Below are 16,711 nucleotides of genomic sequence, written 5' to 3'. Positions count from 1 at the left end.
GGGCGACCCCTTGGTCTGGTCCAGCCACTTGGGTCCCTGACAATGAGGATCCTTCGAGCTGGATCACCCTCAGGGAATTGCGCCGCATAGCAATAGTACCGTAACTGACTCTCTCTCACAATGCAGGTAATGTGCCTCATTCGAGACTCCATGAACAACCGCTCATTGGACACAAAGTCACACCAACGGTACCCAAGGATTCTCCATAGAGACACAGTAGCAAAGGAGTCCAGTCTTCACCTCAGGTCACTGGATAGTGTGCATGTCTCGCAACCATATAGCAAGACAGGAAGCACCAGGACTCTGAAGACTTGGACCTTCGTCCTTTTGCAGATATCGGGAGCGCCACACACCCCTTTCCAGTGACCTCATGACCCCCTATGCTCTCCCAATCCGTCTACTGACTTCATAGGAAGAGTCACCAAAGACATGAATGTCACTGCCAAGGTAAGTAAACCTCTCAATGACAAGGTTGACAGTCTCTCCACAGACAGACACACTGATAATGGCTGTGCCCAAGAGGTCATTAAAGTCCTGGCTCTTTGGTTTTTATCCAGGACACTCACAAGCCCAGACACTCAGACTCCTCACTCAGTCTCTAGAGTGCACCGATCAGAGCCTCCATTAAAGATCACAGCATTGTCAGCAAAGTCAAGATCAGTGACTCTTTCTTCACTGGTAGATGCCCCACAGGACCCCACGACCCTGCGCAACACCCAGTCCGTACAAGCATTGAACAGAATAAGAGCAGAACACACCACTGATGAATGTCAGAATCAACTGGGGAAAACACAGAGGTTGTGCCTCCACTCTGCACAGCACTCACAGTACCAGTACAGGTACAGATTCATGATTTCCAGCAACCTTGAGGGGATCCCGCGAACCCTCAGGATGTCCCACAGGGCAGCTCGATCAACTGAGTCGAACGCTTTCCGTAAGCTTTGTAAGCTTACGTGGAAATGTCATATATGTATGGTGACTGATAGACTCCAATGTCAAGGTGGATATGATTGAAGATCCTTATTGTGTTCATAAGGATTCCTTCTGAGTGCTTTGAAATCACTTCAGTTTTTTTTTTTTTCACTCAGTGCCATCTGACTGACTGGTACAACAACAACATCATTTTTTTCTACAGGACATTTTCATACAAATGATGGAGCTCAAAGTGCTTTATAGGATGAAGAAAAAAAAAACATAAAAATAAAATTAGGCAATACTAATTAACCAAGAATAAAGTAAGGTCCGATGGCCGGGAGGACAGAAAAAAAAATCCAGAGAGCTGGAGAAAAAAAAAACAAAATCTGCAGGGGTTCCAAGGCTACGAGACCACCCAGGCCGCACTGGGCATTCTACCCTTAAATAAATGATCTAAATCAGTCCGTATGGTTTTCAGGCTTCACATGGAAGAATTAGATGATGCTGGTCATGTGGCCCTCTGGCCTTCAATCCATCAGTGCAAGGACTGCATGGTGCCCTGATCAGGTGGTGGTGGCACAGATCGCCACCACAGAAAAAACAAAAAAAGAACAGCAGAGAAAGGAGGGGTTAGTATGGCTTGTGGAACCATGAAAAAATGATAATTAAATACATATACAGAATATCAGGGTTACACTAAAATTTGAACATCAAAAGTTAAATTGCGATTATCTCGAAAACTGGTTGTTTTTCGAAAAAATTCAAAGGGATAGAAAATGCTTATAATGTGGTGCTTTACCACAATAGGTTGTGAAATGATCACATTTTTAATATTTTTCGGGAATGTTACTTCCACTTAGCTTAAATAGCTCAAAAGTGGATAGAAATCTACGTTTTGTACCTAATACTTGTATGCAAAATTTGGTTGACCAAAGTGAAAGCATACTCAAGTTATCGTGTTTACACACACAAACACAGACATAATTCCAAAAATGGTATTTTCATGCACAGGGAGGTCTAAAACATCGAGATTCATCAAAATCTCAAACTCAAATTTCAGGAGGATTCCAATATTTTCCCTATACTTCAGTATACAAGAAAGTAAAAAGAATAAAGTGAACAACTTCAATAATATTGTGAAGTTCGCTCTCAGCCTCACTCCAATGACCCTGGGTCAGAGGCAACTCGTATGCCCACTGTTCCCAGGCTCTGTGAGTCCATACACCCAGACAGATGGACTCTAGCAGCCAGGAGAAGTGTCCGAAGTGCTCTGCAAGTGTTGTGTGCGCACAACAGTGATAACAGAGTTGCCGGCTTCTCCATGTAGTCCCGTCCTCCTTGGACAGGTCTCAACCACCTGAAGAGTGAGTCCCTCTCAGGTCCGTACCCAGGGGCCTTACACCTTTATTTCCATGGCATACAGTGGGGCAAAAAAGTATTTAGTCAGCCACCAATTGTGCAAGTTCTCCCACTTAAAAAGATGAGAGAGGCCTGTAATTTTCATCATAGGTATACCTCAACTATGAGAGACAAAATGAGAAAAAAAAAAATCCAGAAAATCACATTGGCTGATTTTTGAAGAATTTATTTGCAAATTATGGTGGAAAAAAAGTATTTGGTCAATAACAAAAGTTCATCTCAATACTTTGTTATATACCCTTTGTTGGCAATGACAGAGGTCAAACGTTTTCTGTAAGTCTTCACAAGGTTTTCACACACTGTTGCTGGTATTTTGGCCCATTCCTCCATGCAGATCTCCTCTAGAGCAGTGATGTTTTGGGGCTGTCGCTGGGCAACACGGACTTTCAACTCCCTCCAAAGATTTTCTATGGGGTTGAGATGTGGAGACTTGCTAGGCCACTCCAGGACCTTGAAATGCTTCTTACGAAGCCACTCCTTCGTTACCCAGGCGGTGTGTTTGGGATCATCGTCATGCTGAAAGACCCAGCCATGTTTCATCTTCAATGCCCTTGCTGAGTGAAGGAGGTTTTCACTCAAAATCTGACGATACATGGCCCCATTCATTCTTTCCTTTACACGGATCAGTCGTCCTGGTCCCTTTGTAGAAAAACAGCCCCAAAGCATGATGTTTCCACCCCCATGCTTTACAGTAGGTATGGTGTTCTTTGGATGCAACTCAGCATTCTTTCTCCTCCAAACACGAGTAGAGTTTTTACCAAAAAGTTCTATTTTGGTTTCATTCCTCTTCTGGATCATCCAAATGCTCTCTAGCAAACTTCAGACGGGCCTGCACATGTACTGGCTTAAGCAGGAGGACACGTCTGGCACTGCAGGATGAGAGTCCCTGGTGGCGTAGTGTGTTACTGATGGTAGCCTTTGTTACTTTGGTCCCAGCTCTCTGCAGGTCATTCACTAAGTACCCCCGTGTGGTTCTGGGATTTCTGCTCACCGTTCTTGTGATCATTTTGACCCCATGGGGTGAGATCTTGCGTGGAGCCCCAGATTGAGAGAGATTATCAGTGGTCTTGTATGTCTTTCATTTTCTAATAATTGCTCCCACAGATGATTTCTTCACACCAAGCTGCTTACCTATTGCAGATTCAGTCTTCCCAGCCTGGTGCAGGTCTACAATTTTGTTTCTGGTGTCCTTTGACAGCTCTTTGGTCTTGGCCATAGTGGAGTTTGGAGTGTGACTGTTTGAGGTTGTGGACAGGTGTCTTTTATATTGATAACGAGTTCAAACAGGTGCCATTAATGCAGGTAACGAGTGGAGGACAGAGGAGCCTCTTACAGAGGAAGTTACAGGTCTGTGAGAGACAGAAATCTTGCTTGTTTGTAGGTGACCAAATACTTATTTTCCACCATAATTTGCAAACAAATTCTTTAAAAATCAGACAATGTGATTGTCTGGATTTTTTTTTCTCATTTTGTCTCTCATAGTTGAGGTATACCTATGATGAAAATTACAGGCCTCTCTTATCTTTTTAAGTGGGAGAACTTGCACAATTGGTGGCTGACTAAATACTTTTTTGCCCCACTGTATCTGAGTAGCTCACACAGTGTGCACCATTGCGCCACAGCATACCGGTTGACAAACACAGCCCTAAGGTCTCCATTGGGTTCAGTTGTTTTTGAAATATAGTTTTAATTTTGATTTGGGTCTTTAAATGGATGCCATCCCGACAGCACTAATGTTGATTCCCATTGCTAGGAATCGTCCCAGTGTGGGTGTGTCCTTAGAGGTTGTAGCCTGTCAATCATGATGGTAGTGGGTAAAAACAGGGGTTCCCAACCTTTTTTGCCCCTTTTAACCTGTGGCAATTTTTCAAAAGTAATTTTACGCCCACCCTGTTTCATTCATTAATTTGAGTTTATACTTCTACCATAATAAAGTGATCGACAAAGGGGAAATTCTAAAATATCTTTTTTAACATTTTTTTATAAAGTTCAAATGACAGTAACAATAATCATCACACATAATAATAATGCCTTTCCACATATTTAAAGACAGGTAATGATGAGCAGATACCAGAACTAAACACAAGGAGTCAATGAGACCTCATCATTCCGCCAGGCGCTTGTTCTTGCTTTTCACATACAATTTTGGATATTCTTGGCACTGCTGTTGAAAGAGCAAGTCTCATGTCGTCTTTGGAAACTAATTGAGATCTTCATGACTTCAGCGTTTTTTTAAGCAAATTTAACCTGAGTAGGCGAAATGTAAACCCCAAAAGTTGAGTACCCCTGGGGTAGAAGGTCATCCATGGGTATGCTCCCCCTATCTGACTACACAGACCCCCAGATCCTTCACAACTTTTTGAAAAGTTCTCTTTGTTTTGTTTCTCTGGTTTTTGGACTCCCTGCACTCCCCCTGACTTTGCGATTCATGGCTTTGAGGTTTCGTTTAGTTGTTCTCCTGGTTCGTTTTTGTGACTGCGTCCTTGTCTTCCAGTCGCCCTCTGAAGTCTCGGGCCCGATTGGTCAATGAGAATTGAAACACAGAATGCTCACACCTGACAGACTCCTGCCGACAGTGCCCACATTTTTTTTTTTTTTGGCATGGCCCAAAGCCATCGTGAACCAGTAAGCCACTTGGATTGGGTCAGAATGTATCTCGTAACTTTCAATTAGTAAATTTACATCCTTCAAAGACTTTCTCCTGTTTTTAACACCCATTTGAAATAAAAGAAACTCCGGGGCTCACAAAGTAGGCTAAAAGTCACAGTGTTTACCCACCCTGTTTTTATAGGAAGTGTGCCTAAGGGTATAAACGGAAACTGTACGCCACAAAGCTGGACACAGGCAGCTATTGACCTTTTTTATTTACCGTATATACTCGCGGATAAGTTCTCCCGTGGATAAGTCGGACTTGATTTTACCAATAATTTCCGGTCTTCTTATATAATACGCTACCGTGGCTGTTCATTTGTCTGTCCAGGATTTTAAATCACCTGTAGCTTACAAACCGTTTCACCGATTGACATGAAATTTGGTACACATATACTACGTGACGTCTACTATCCGCTTTCGGGGTGATGATTTTTATTCCTCTTTTTATTTTATTTTATTGTACAATCAACTCTCAGCAGCGCGCAGCAGGGCGGCTGTGCAGCACATGCGTACGGGCGCTGTTCTCATTCTCTACCACCTTCGCGGTCACTTCCCCTAACTCTTCATATCTTAAATCATTCTTGTGGCAGATTGAAGTGCTAACTTAAGTAAAAAATTAAGAAAAATGTACTAAGTAATTGCAACACAAAAACTAAATCAGTTTTAACGCGAAAAGATGCTGACGGAAGAAGAGAAGCAGCGGGCCGCTAGGGTGGAGAAAAGAAGAGCCGCTCAGGAAACAGCAAGCGCATCAACCTCTGAGCAAATGAATGATAAACATACAGATGAAGACTAGGAATGCTCAAGTCAAGTGTATTCACTGCACAGCCGTTACTGGTATTTTATAATGTCAGTCATGTAAGTTGAATGCGGAAAACTCACACTATTCGTCCAAGAGATTTCGATATGCTAACGCCCCCGAGAGAGTAACCACGGAGCACACGGCCTTTTCTTTCTATGTATTGTGCCTACGTGACCACACGATAATACCCGCCCTATTCCGAAGCGATGTTTGCACTGTTTTGTGTTTTTTGTATCTCACACCCTCATACACTTTTATCATTAGAGCATCCCGTATCTACGATGGAGTATTCAATCAGAAGAAAACATGAAGCTGATTTTAAATTATACGTCATTGAAGTAGCGAAAGAAATTGGTAACTGCGCTGCTGCAACACGGTTCGATGCGTCTGAGAAACTGGTGCGAGATTAGAGGAGGCAAGAAGATGTAAAAAAAAAATGTAAGTGTCGCATTTTTGAACGGGCGTATAAGTCGGGGTCTGATTTTATGATCGATTTTTTGGGTTTCAAGACCCGACTTATACACGAGAATATATGGTAATTTGGTACCAATAGACAATATAGACCCTTACAGAAAACCAGCAATGCTCATATAAATTATAAATTTGGACGTGAGCATCAGTAGGCTTTGCACCCTACGAACCGAGTTACCCAAATTCTTCTACAACATTTCAGTCATTTTTTTTACCGCTCTGATGCTGATCTTTCTAATCATAAAATAGGTCATTACGATAGCAATTGACGAGAAGAATTCATCATTAATTGCAGAATGACGGTATTTGATGGTTCTTCTAGAGAGCCTCTCTCTCTTGCACACATATCTGGCATATACATGTGGGATTTAAAAACTAAAATTTGGACGTGAGCGTCAGTAGGCTTTATGCCCTCAGAACCAAGTTACCCAAAGGATTCTATGACATTTCAGTAATTATTTACCGCGCTGATGCTGATCTTTCTGATCATAAAATAAGTCATTACGATAGCAGATGACAAAAAGAATTCATAATTAATTGCAGAATTACGGGATTTGAGGGTTCCTCTAGAGTGCTTCTTTCTCTTGCATGATTTAGCTCAAAAACATATCAGCACATCGTCATCTCATAGCAGGTTTAAGTTTCCAGTTTGGTATTCTTCCGTCTAGTTATTTTAACTCTCGACACACACACACACAGACAGACAGACACCCATCATCGAGATTATCAGTGTTTTCGGTGTCAAGAGACCCTAAAACGTCGAGATCCATCGAAAACCGGAGATTGAAATTTTTGACTAATCTAAAGCTTTTGCTCCTCACCCAAAGACGATAGGTTAGGGTGAGGGAGGAGGGCCCAAAGCAAAAATGCTTCATATGTTTAATTTGTTTTTTGTTGTCAGACTTCCATAAAATGTAAATTCCTGTTGTAGTTTTTGTAAATACTAAAAGGTTTTGACCGAGTTGGCAGGTCCCACCCAACATATAATAATGGCAGTTTCTTGTTCGATTGTCTGCAAGATGCTAAATGCTAAAGTTCTGCTCAAGCTGGGCAAGGTCTGTTCTGGTTTCCCTTTCCCTTATCGTCATCCTTTTATATAAATACTTAATAAGCTGCAATGGCATATCACCACTCCCCACATCTTCTTTTTCTGTTGGTCAGGCCATGTGCCATGCCTCTCCGTTTATTTATCCACAACCAAACTTAGACTTCTGATTGCCCCTAGCCAATCCTGCTGTAGATGGAGAAGCCCCGATTAGTAGGGAGCAGTCCTGCCACTCCGTTTATACAGACCATGTCTTTCCCCCTCTGGTGTAGGGGTACTATAACTCTGTATTGCCTTAGGAGGACCCCCCCGAGTTGAAGCAAGGTCTTCCTCTCACCCTGTCTGTTACATTCACCTCAGCATCTCAGTTAGGGCTGCCAACTGCACACTGAAGAATCTCTGCATGAGGTAGACAATCGCATTAAAAAATGAGCTTCCTGAAGACTAACTCAAAGGACTTTCCAGGCCTCAAACAGGACCCCCCCCCCCCCAATCAAATTGTGACCCCCCCCTGGTGCTATATTTCATCGGGAGATGGCATGAAGTGTTTCTCGTATCCTGATATGACAGGCTTCCAATCACAGTCCATCTCCTCCTCCTCTGGCAGCTGTGAAATTGGGACAAAGTCTGAATTGTTCATCATGCTGTAGTCCTTGTGCAACTCATCCTCTTCATCCTCCTCCTCCTCCTCCTCCAAGACAGTGGGGTCTTCAGTAGTCACAGGCCTCTCAACAACTTCCAGGTCAGTCAGGATGTTTCCCAAAGAAGACCCCAAAGCTGTGGGCATGAAACTTATGTGATGATGACTGTCATCCTATAGTGGGGGACATGAAAAAAAATTAGAGAGGTCAGCAGTCAAATGGCAAGTGGATCACAGGTGACACGTGCAATGCCAGCTTGAAGAGTGTTGTGTTTAGGGCTGCTCACCCGACCAATGAGCCCACGTCTAGGCCTTGATTCTACTAAGCTAACCAGATGATAAGCAATTTTTGTTTTACTGATTTCACTGAGGTCAAGGCGGGAATTGTCATACGTGATGGAAGACCACCTGGACTCTCCTGAGCAGGTCCTGCATATTCAGCTTCAGAGGGAAGCATCCCAGTTAACCAGTGGTTTTTTTTTCTTTCACATGATATTATGACATAAATCTGAAAGCGATTTAAATAAAATGTATTATTATTAATAGTGGTAGCATTTTCATACAAATTGGTATGGGTGCCAAAGATAAGATTATGAGCTGTAAATATAATAGCAAAGCAAGGAATGGAAACAAAACTGAGTGCCATTATGAACAACATTGCACATCCTCTCTGTGACACACTGACACTGAGGACTTTCAGCAGAAGTGTGTGAAGAAATCTGATGGGGGCTCCTTTATACCAACAGCAGTACACCTGGAATAGCACCTCACTGGGACTGGGACTGCCGAGTCAGAAGTCTTCTTTCTTTTTAACTTTCTTGCTTTTTAGTCATTCTGGTGTGTGTTCAGACCACAGTGTATCCGTTTGTATGTGTATAATATATATTATATACATTGTGGCGAGCGGCTGGGGGTGGTACCACCACCACGTCCTCTCAGTTGTGAGAAGCGGATCATGAGATACAGTACCTGTCAACTTACATACAGACAGACACACACACATACTTATTTATCTACCTATTGTAAGTGCCAGGCAGGAAGGACTGACATCAAAAATGGGGTCAGAGAAGATGCCCTACTGAACCAAGAGGCCATAATGCAGCGGTTCTCAAACTGTGGGGCGCACCCCCCCCCCGAAGTAGCAAAAAAGGGGGCGCGTATGTTGCCATATGTGGCGTAATTTCGCTATTCGTAGGGAAATTTTAAACTTGTAGCGGTGTATCGGCAGCAAAAAAATATAGGAATAAATTTTATTAGGGTTTCAAAAAAACGTTAGGGGGGGGCGTGATTAAAACTGTTATGAAAACTCGGGTCGCAAATACTTAAAGGTTGAGAAACACTGCAATAATGGATGGAGAAGAAGAATAGAAGCACAACCCAGCTGGGATGACAAGATAATGGATGGTCAAGGAACAAATGGATATTCTGAGCAAGTTGCCCCCTAACACGAGAGATGCCAGTGCTCCCCTCCCTGGCTGAAGTCCAGTCTGGACACCCACAAGGTTGCCTGGGAGTTGAAGTACACAAAAGCAACCTTGTCGGGGTGCCATGCAGGGGGTGTGTGGAGGTGGTCACTGTAAAGAATGGACCTCCCTATTTCAGGGAGCTTCTGTATGACCCAGAAGTGCTCCCAGCATGCAATGTCATTGACAACATTGGGTCACTAGTAAAAAAAAAAATAAAACACATAAACCTTTGCTTTCTCTCCTTAACCCACTTTACAAATACACCCGGACAACAGCGGGTACTACGGCTAGTAGGCTATAAATAAATTTCTACCTGATGAGCGCCTGACCGCTGGTGTGGGCAATTGTCCATTAATTGTTTATATGCAGAGTGTATTAAGTAAAAATGTTTTGTCACCTCACCTCCAAGTCTGGCTGGCAGTTGACTGGTTTTGGAACTTTCTGGTAGCACCACTCAGGAATCAACGGACAAGCCCACTCCCGAATTCTGTCAGGGAAGAAAGTGGAAATACTCAAAAAACAGCCACAAATTATGACATCCACAACAAACCAGGTTAGTGAGCTTGAGAGCTGTTACTCTAAAGATGCCCAACCCGATCAAAATCCATACAATGAATAAAATAGTGCAATAACAGTTTATAAACATATTGGGAAAACAGAAAGTGGGTCAGACCTCCAAACGTCAGCACAGGTAGAGGGACTACGCCTCCTCCAGACCACGAGATGGCAGCCGCCCTGGTTGGTATGGGGACCACGGGAACACAGCATGGAAGCTCAATCCGACAGTTGCCTGTGGTCACCGCCAGGGGGTGCCCAGATGCCTATGAAGCCCTGGACGGCAGCACTTCTGCCACACCCGGAAGTGCTGGCGGAAGGAAAACCAGGGACACCCAGAGTGCTTCCGGGTGCTCAGCTGGCACTTCCGCTACACCAGGAGGTGCCGGCGGAAGTTCATCGGGAGGCACCTGGAGCACGTCCGTGTGAACATAAAAGGAGCTGCCTCCATCCATTCGTCAGCTGGAGTCGGGTGGAAGAGGACAGAGCTCGGAGGAGAGGAGTGAAGGCGGTGAAGGAAGGCAAGAAAGGACTGTTGAGAGCCCGGACTTGACGGTGTGTGGTGCAGGGGCACTGGGTTGTGCGTGGTACACTGTAAATATCTACAATAAACGTGTGTGGTGTTGTAAACCATCTGTGTCCGGGCTGGTCTCCACACACTGAAGTACAAAATTCATAATGAGAAGAGCAAGAGGTGTTTAGGCCTCCGATCAGCCCTGTGGTCCACTGTGTAGTGACTAAAATTAGTAAGGCCAGCAGGGGGCGCTTACCCTGTGGTCTGAGTGTGGATCCCAATGCCTCAGTGCAGTGATGGGGGACACCGTGTTGCAAATATGGCTCAGTCCTTCAGGTGAGGCCTAAAATTGAGGTCACGACTCGCTGTGGTCATAAAAGATCCCTTGGTATCCTTCATAAAGAGAAGGGTGTATCCCAAAGTCCTGGTTAAATTGCCCACCACTGCCTAGTCATTTAGGCCCCCTAATCATCCCCTGCCTCTAATTGGCTCTCTCTCTCTCACCACTTTGCCACCTAACAGTTAATGTGTGGTGAGCATACTGGCACAAAAATGGCTGCCGTCATATCATCCAGATGGGTGCTGCACATTAGTGGCAGTTGAAGTGGCTCCCCACTCACGCTGTAAAGCACTCTAAGTAGTAAGAGAAGCACTATATAAATGTAAAGATTATTATTATTTAAGTTCCACATCCAAAACCTGATGTATGGCATTAAGTGCATGGGAATTCCTTTTTAAATTATTAGGCAGCCATGCATGAATTTAAGGCTCATTTGTCTTGTGCATTGCTTTTTTTATTAATTCACCATTTTTAAATGTAAATACAGCTGAAGCATTCTACTAGGAGCAGAACTGAGGCATGGTGGGGGCGTGGGGGGGGGGGTTGGCATAGAGTCTGGGCAGCCACTGGGGTAGAAGCTGCTGCAGAACTTGGCAGGACGAGTTGAGATGCTGCAGTACCTTCTACCAGATGGAGGTGGGACAAAAACACCGCGGGGGTCTGACAGTGGCCCTCCACAATGCTGTAGGCTTTTCAGATGCAACGTGTAATAAAGATGTCTTTAATGAAGGGCACCCCCAACCACCATTTAAGTTAATTCATTAAGGGCTAACTAAGCACATGCTGTTAACTGGAGGAATGTGTACACTGCATGAGGTGTGTGTGTGTGTGTGTGTGTGTGTGTGTGTGTGGCGCTCGGCTCCCAGTGTACCCTTTCAAATGTACAGTGTCTACTATATATTAAAGAAAAAAACAAAAATGCTTACTTCTGATGAAAGATCATTGCCACTATGAGCATGATGAAGACAAACAACATGAATGCAAATAACCCCAGCAGGCCTTGGTTAAAGGCATCCCCTAAAAAGCAAATAAATAATTGCATGTTATAAATTTAAGGAAAACAAAAACAGATCATAGCATAATAGCTGGATACTGGCAGACTTAAACATTCTACCTTGGGGGCTCCTACCTTTCCTAAGAAATAAAACCTTTGGGACTCAGCGTCCTGTATTTGGCATTGCCAGTGCCGTTGCCCCTAACCATTCGTCTTTGGACATTTCAGTTCTTCAGCTCTCACGGGGTAATGCTAGAGAACCCTTAGGTCTCATCTGTAAAATGGCCCGACCAAGTCCTACTGGGGGAGCGCTGTGTTGCCCTGAATCACTACTTTGGGGTCCAGTTGTGTTGCGGTGTGAAACGCCTGCTCCCAGGAGGTCCCCTGCCCTTTACTTACCCTCTCTTAAATTTGAGGTACGTGTGAGGATTTTCAGGCAGTCAAAGGAGTTTGGTGTGACCAGCGCAGAAGCCACAAAAAGTCGTAACGGCGAAGTGGACTGGACTGCCTGCTGTCCTTCCTCAGCCAATGGGCCATGTTGCCTTTTAACTCTTTCAGGGCTGATGTCGGCTTTTGTCACAATTAAGGGTGGTAATCAACTGTAATCGGTGACCCAACCCCACCATCTTCTTTTAGTTTGACTCTCTCTTTGTTGGAAGGAAAGTTAGCTTTGTTGGTTTGACTGAGATTCCCTAGGCTCACCTGAGTAGCCGTAGAGCAAACGGCGGCAAAAATGGTATCGACATCCGGTGAGAGATCGAAGAAAATGTGAAAAGCAAAAAAAACTCTGTGGACGATGTTTCAAATGTTAGCGTTGAGTTAGACTCTGACTTCTCACACTCTGATTTTGATGCAAGTAATCGAAACAAGCGTAAGAAGCCAGCATCGGCGGATCAGTCCCTAGCTGATTGTGGTGTTGAACTCGTTTGCGTAGCTGACGTGCCTACGGCAACGTTCACCTGGGAGGACTGCCACTTACGGTGACGAGAGGTCCAAACCAGAGACCACGATCACACCTGCCATAAAGAAGACACCCTGGCAGCCCTCACCAATTATGGAAAAACCTTGCATGTTGCATCTTTCAAGTTTTTTGGAAAACTGAGATAATGATGGCGCCCCTATAGTTAACGATCTCTAGATTTCATTTTTCCTGAGACGAATCAACAACACCTGCCATTTAAATCACACAGTCGTGGCATTTAAATCACATGATTGGAATCTGACGTTTTCATTGGTAGGCAGTCTTTCCTCATTGGTCAGTGGAGTTGCTAGTAATGTTGGAAGGTTTGGCTCTTTTCAAAGATTTAAGGCTCTTTTGGTTTGACTCCCTTAGAAGAGCCGGCTCTTACAGCTTCCAAATGGCTCTTCATTTAGTATCACTCGGGGCCTTGTATTTTAGTCTAATTTACCAATTATGAATGGTTTGTGTGTTGGTAAGTCAATTTTTTATTCAGTTTTTTTGTTGATAAAAATGACACAATTACTATTGTTTAACATTTTAATCAGAACTCTAAATGAACAACTGAACACAGAACCACTGCAACCAAATCAAATAAATAAAGGCCAAAGTCTTAACATTATGACGCATCAGATAAAAATGTTTAATGCAGGTTGGCATTCAGAAATATCAGATGCCTCAGCTTGGATGGGTTGATGCGATTTCTCATCTCCGTGATTATTTGTCGATTTTTGAAAAGACTCTATCTTTGCATTTAATTGGCCGCATGGTGTATCCATCAAAATAAAGTCCCGCCCCTGCCTGTATGGATTCTCAGCGGACGCGGCTGAAGATTCGGCTCAACCCCGACGGGACTTTGGATGTGATTGGTCGCATTGTGTGCCAATCAAAATAAAGTCCCGCCCCTGCCCACACGGATTCTCTGCAGAGTTGTGCAGGGGCAGCTAAAGATTCGGTTCTCCCCCGACGGGAGTCGGCTTTTGTCGTTCGCTACAAAGAATCGGCCCTTAGAGCCGGCTCGTTCGCGAGCTACATATCACTGGAGCTAGTATGTAAAATACTGTGCACATACCATCTTCTTCCATCGTGCTATGACCGGAATGAAGACATATTTGACCATCACCACTACCTAGTTATAACATCAGGACAGACCTCCAAAAATTAAAAAAAAATTTAAGTAAAACGATTTTATTTACTTCAGTTATAAATACACTAAAAAACAAAAAATACATTTTTCTTTAACCACAATTCTCATGGTTATATGTGACTAAATAAAATGAATAAATGAATTTATTCAAACAAGTTTTGAAACTTGTTTAGCATGATGGGTAATTACAATGTGGTTGTATTTTTAATAAAATCATGATAAAAGTAGTTATTCTATTAACTGAATGAATTAATTGGTTACGTTAGACGGGATGTAGCGACACTCCTCGCTGCTTCGCTGGCCTCCTTAAGTCCCCAGCAGCCTCTGCGCCCGTTTCAGACATCCAATGAGGGCAATCCCCTTCGGGGCTGCTGGGAAATGGAGTCTTTAAAGATTACAATATGCAAGCTTTCGAAGCATCTCAGGGCCCCTGAGTTGTAATCAATCGATTGCATATTGTAATCTTTTTAGTTAGCCAATAAAAGATGTAATTTTGCTGGACTTCTCGTTGAACTTCTGTATGAAGGGCCGTATTTGTCCCCAAGAGGAAATTAAAGTTCTACTTATCTGTCTAGCTAGCTTGTTATCTCCTTTAGGTTTCATTAGCCAATAAAACACACCTTTGTCAAAGTGCAGTTTATCCAATCACACGCCTGTTCATACCCTTCTTTTGAACCCTCTTAGCCAATGACAACGGCATTTTGCTACACTGATAGCGAGTTGCCACACCCCACCACACGCTGAACCACCCAGATTGGGACCCGAGTGCAGCGGGCAACACCTCAGCACCACACTGGAACAGCGGGAGGTTTATTTTTTTTACTCTCAGAGTCAAGTTGCCAGCTCGGGTATTCAACTAACACATAATGATTTATGAAAATTAACAGCAAAAGTGGGGTGGGGGGGGGGGGGGTCCTGTTCTGGAAAGCACTACAAATCCATTATTAAGACTCTGGGACTCCACCAAACTGTTAGTGAAAGCTGTGATCTCCAAACGGGTCAAACACTCGTTACAGTGGTCACTGTGCCCTATTTGGTGCCAGCCCGCCATAATTACCCCAAAAAATGGAGACTGACATCATACAGGAAGTCACAAATACTTAAGGAAAAAACTTCCAGAATTCCACAGTAAGATCACCGTCCCAACAGTCAAGTAGTGTGGATCACTTGCTGTAACTGAATGACCCCTGAATACTCCTCGGTGTCGGATGAAGTCCGCTCATCTGTCCCTTAGAGAGACAGAGGAGTTAGGAGCAGGCGCCGATATAGCGGGTCGCTGCACCCACCACATGACAACCCACCTCAGAATCCCAGATTAGGAGCCGAGTTCAGCCCTACACCAGTTCAGATGGAGTGGAACACTGGGAGTTTTTTATTTTTATGGTGGCTGGAGTGACAAACCTGCCACCAACCCCCAAGTTTTCCCCTTTAAGTTGGAGGACCCCCTTGCAGGGCTGGATGGCGATTAACGTCATACCCAAGATGGAGCAGTGGCGGGTTTATGGGCCCAACAGAGCAGAGTCACCTCTGCCGTTTACAAGCTTAGAACTTCATAAAATCTCAACAAGGCCATAAACGTCATTACCTATCATGATGTGCATCCGCGTGCTGCACTTGCCCTCCTGTCCATTTGTGACGCCGCACACCCAGATCTGGTACTTTTCCTTTGGGTTTAGATCTTTGATGACATACCACCTCTGGCTGACGTTGACCATGTGCTCTGCAAGGAAACACAACAAGACCAAAGAAATTGGAGCGTGCAGCGAGACGAGGGTCCATCAGTCGCTCATTCTTCACGTCACAAGCAGGGTTGCGCCCGGTATGTGAAGGTGAGACACTTTAGATGGATGCTCTATAATTGAGAAACAGTAAGCCTCTAGAACAGGGGTGCCCAACTCCGATCCTGGAGGTCCAAAGTGGCGGCAGGTTTTCATTCCCACCAGTTTTGTAATTTAAAGCCAGGCCTACCAGATGATGAAGATGAGGTGTTTAAATTACGATGGTAAATCAAAACGTTAAAGCAATTTGAAAAATTCATGGTAACCACAATGGATAGAAGCTGACGCAATAGAACACGATACAGGGAGTCTGAACATACCAAGTGCAGTGCCCACCAGTTAGTCTGGCTGAAGCCAAGGTCACACGAACATGGACGCTCCACTGCAGGACTGCAATGTTGCTGAACGATGCGCCAGCATGAGATTTCTTTGGGCAGGGGGAGTGAAACCTGCTGAAATTGACCGAAGGATCAGTCAACTGTTTGGGTAGCCAGCTTGCGCAATCTTTACGGCACCCCAAGTCATCATGCAGATCCACTGCTGCTATCCAAATGTGAAGCAACGGCAGACAACGTAATCTGTCGGTCTTCTCTGACAAAGTCATTCGAGATGTCAAAGGCCGGGTTTATACTTCACGTGAGGCGTGCGCCTGTGTACTGTTCATACTTGCATGCGTACTTTACGCAAATCTGGAAGATTCCACCGTGCAGGGGCGGCCTTAGGCATGTGCAAACTGTGCACCCACACAGGGCCGCCAAATACAAGGGGCCGCCACGCCAATATATCCAGCCATCCATCCATTTTCCAACCCGCTGAATCCGAACACAGGGTCACGGGGGTCTGCTGGAGCCAATCCCAGCCAACACAGGGCGCAAGGCAGGGAACCAATCCCGGGCAGGGCGCCAACCCACCGCAGATGCCAATATATATTGAATATAAAACAGAAAGAGAAAATAACGACACAGCTGACAGCAATGTGGCTGAAAAACATGTTTCTTGTTAATTAGTACGCTGT

General features: G+C 44.3%; 1 protein-coding gene across 1 annotated transcript in view; it reads right to left on the bottom strand.

Annotated features, from left to right (window-relative positions):
* Positions 1-4,965: 4,965 nt before the first annotated feature.
* il12rb2l (interleukin 12 receptor, beta 2a, like) overlaps positions 4,966-16,711 on the bottom strand; it is a 55,523-nt gene continuing 43,777 nt past the window's right edge. Inside the window, exons 15-18 of the mRNA XM_028822637.2 lie at positions 15,504-15,638; positions 11,746-11,836; positions 9,813-9,897; positions 4,966-8,118 (exon numbers count right to left, since the gene is read on the bottom strand). Coding sequence (XP_028678470.2) covers positions 7,822-8,118; positions 9,813-9,897; positions 11,746-11,836; positions 15,504-15,638 — 608 coding nt within the window. The 3' untranslated portion in view covers positions 4,966-7,821. The remainder of the gene's footprint in view (positions 8,119-9,812; positions 9,898-11,745; positions 11,837-15,503; positions 15,639-16,711) is intronic.

Source organism: Erpetoichthys calabaricus, chromosome 17, assembly GCF_900747795.2.
Source record: "Erpetoichthys calabaricus chromosome 17, fErpCal1.3, whole genome shotgun sequence".
In the NCBI taxonomy this organism is placed as follows: domain Eukaryota; kingdom Metazoa; phylum Chordata; class Cladistia; order Polypteriformes; family Polypteridae; genus Erpetoichthys; species Erpetoichthys calabaricus.
The sequence above is the reverse complement of the archived record's forward strand: the minus strand, read 5'-3'. Positions and strand labels throughout refer to the sequence as shown.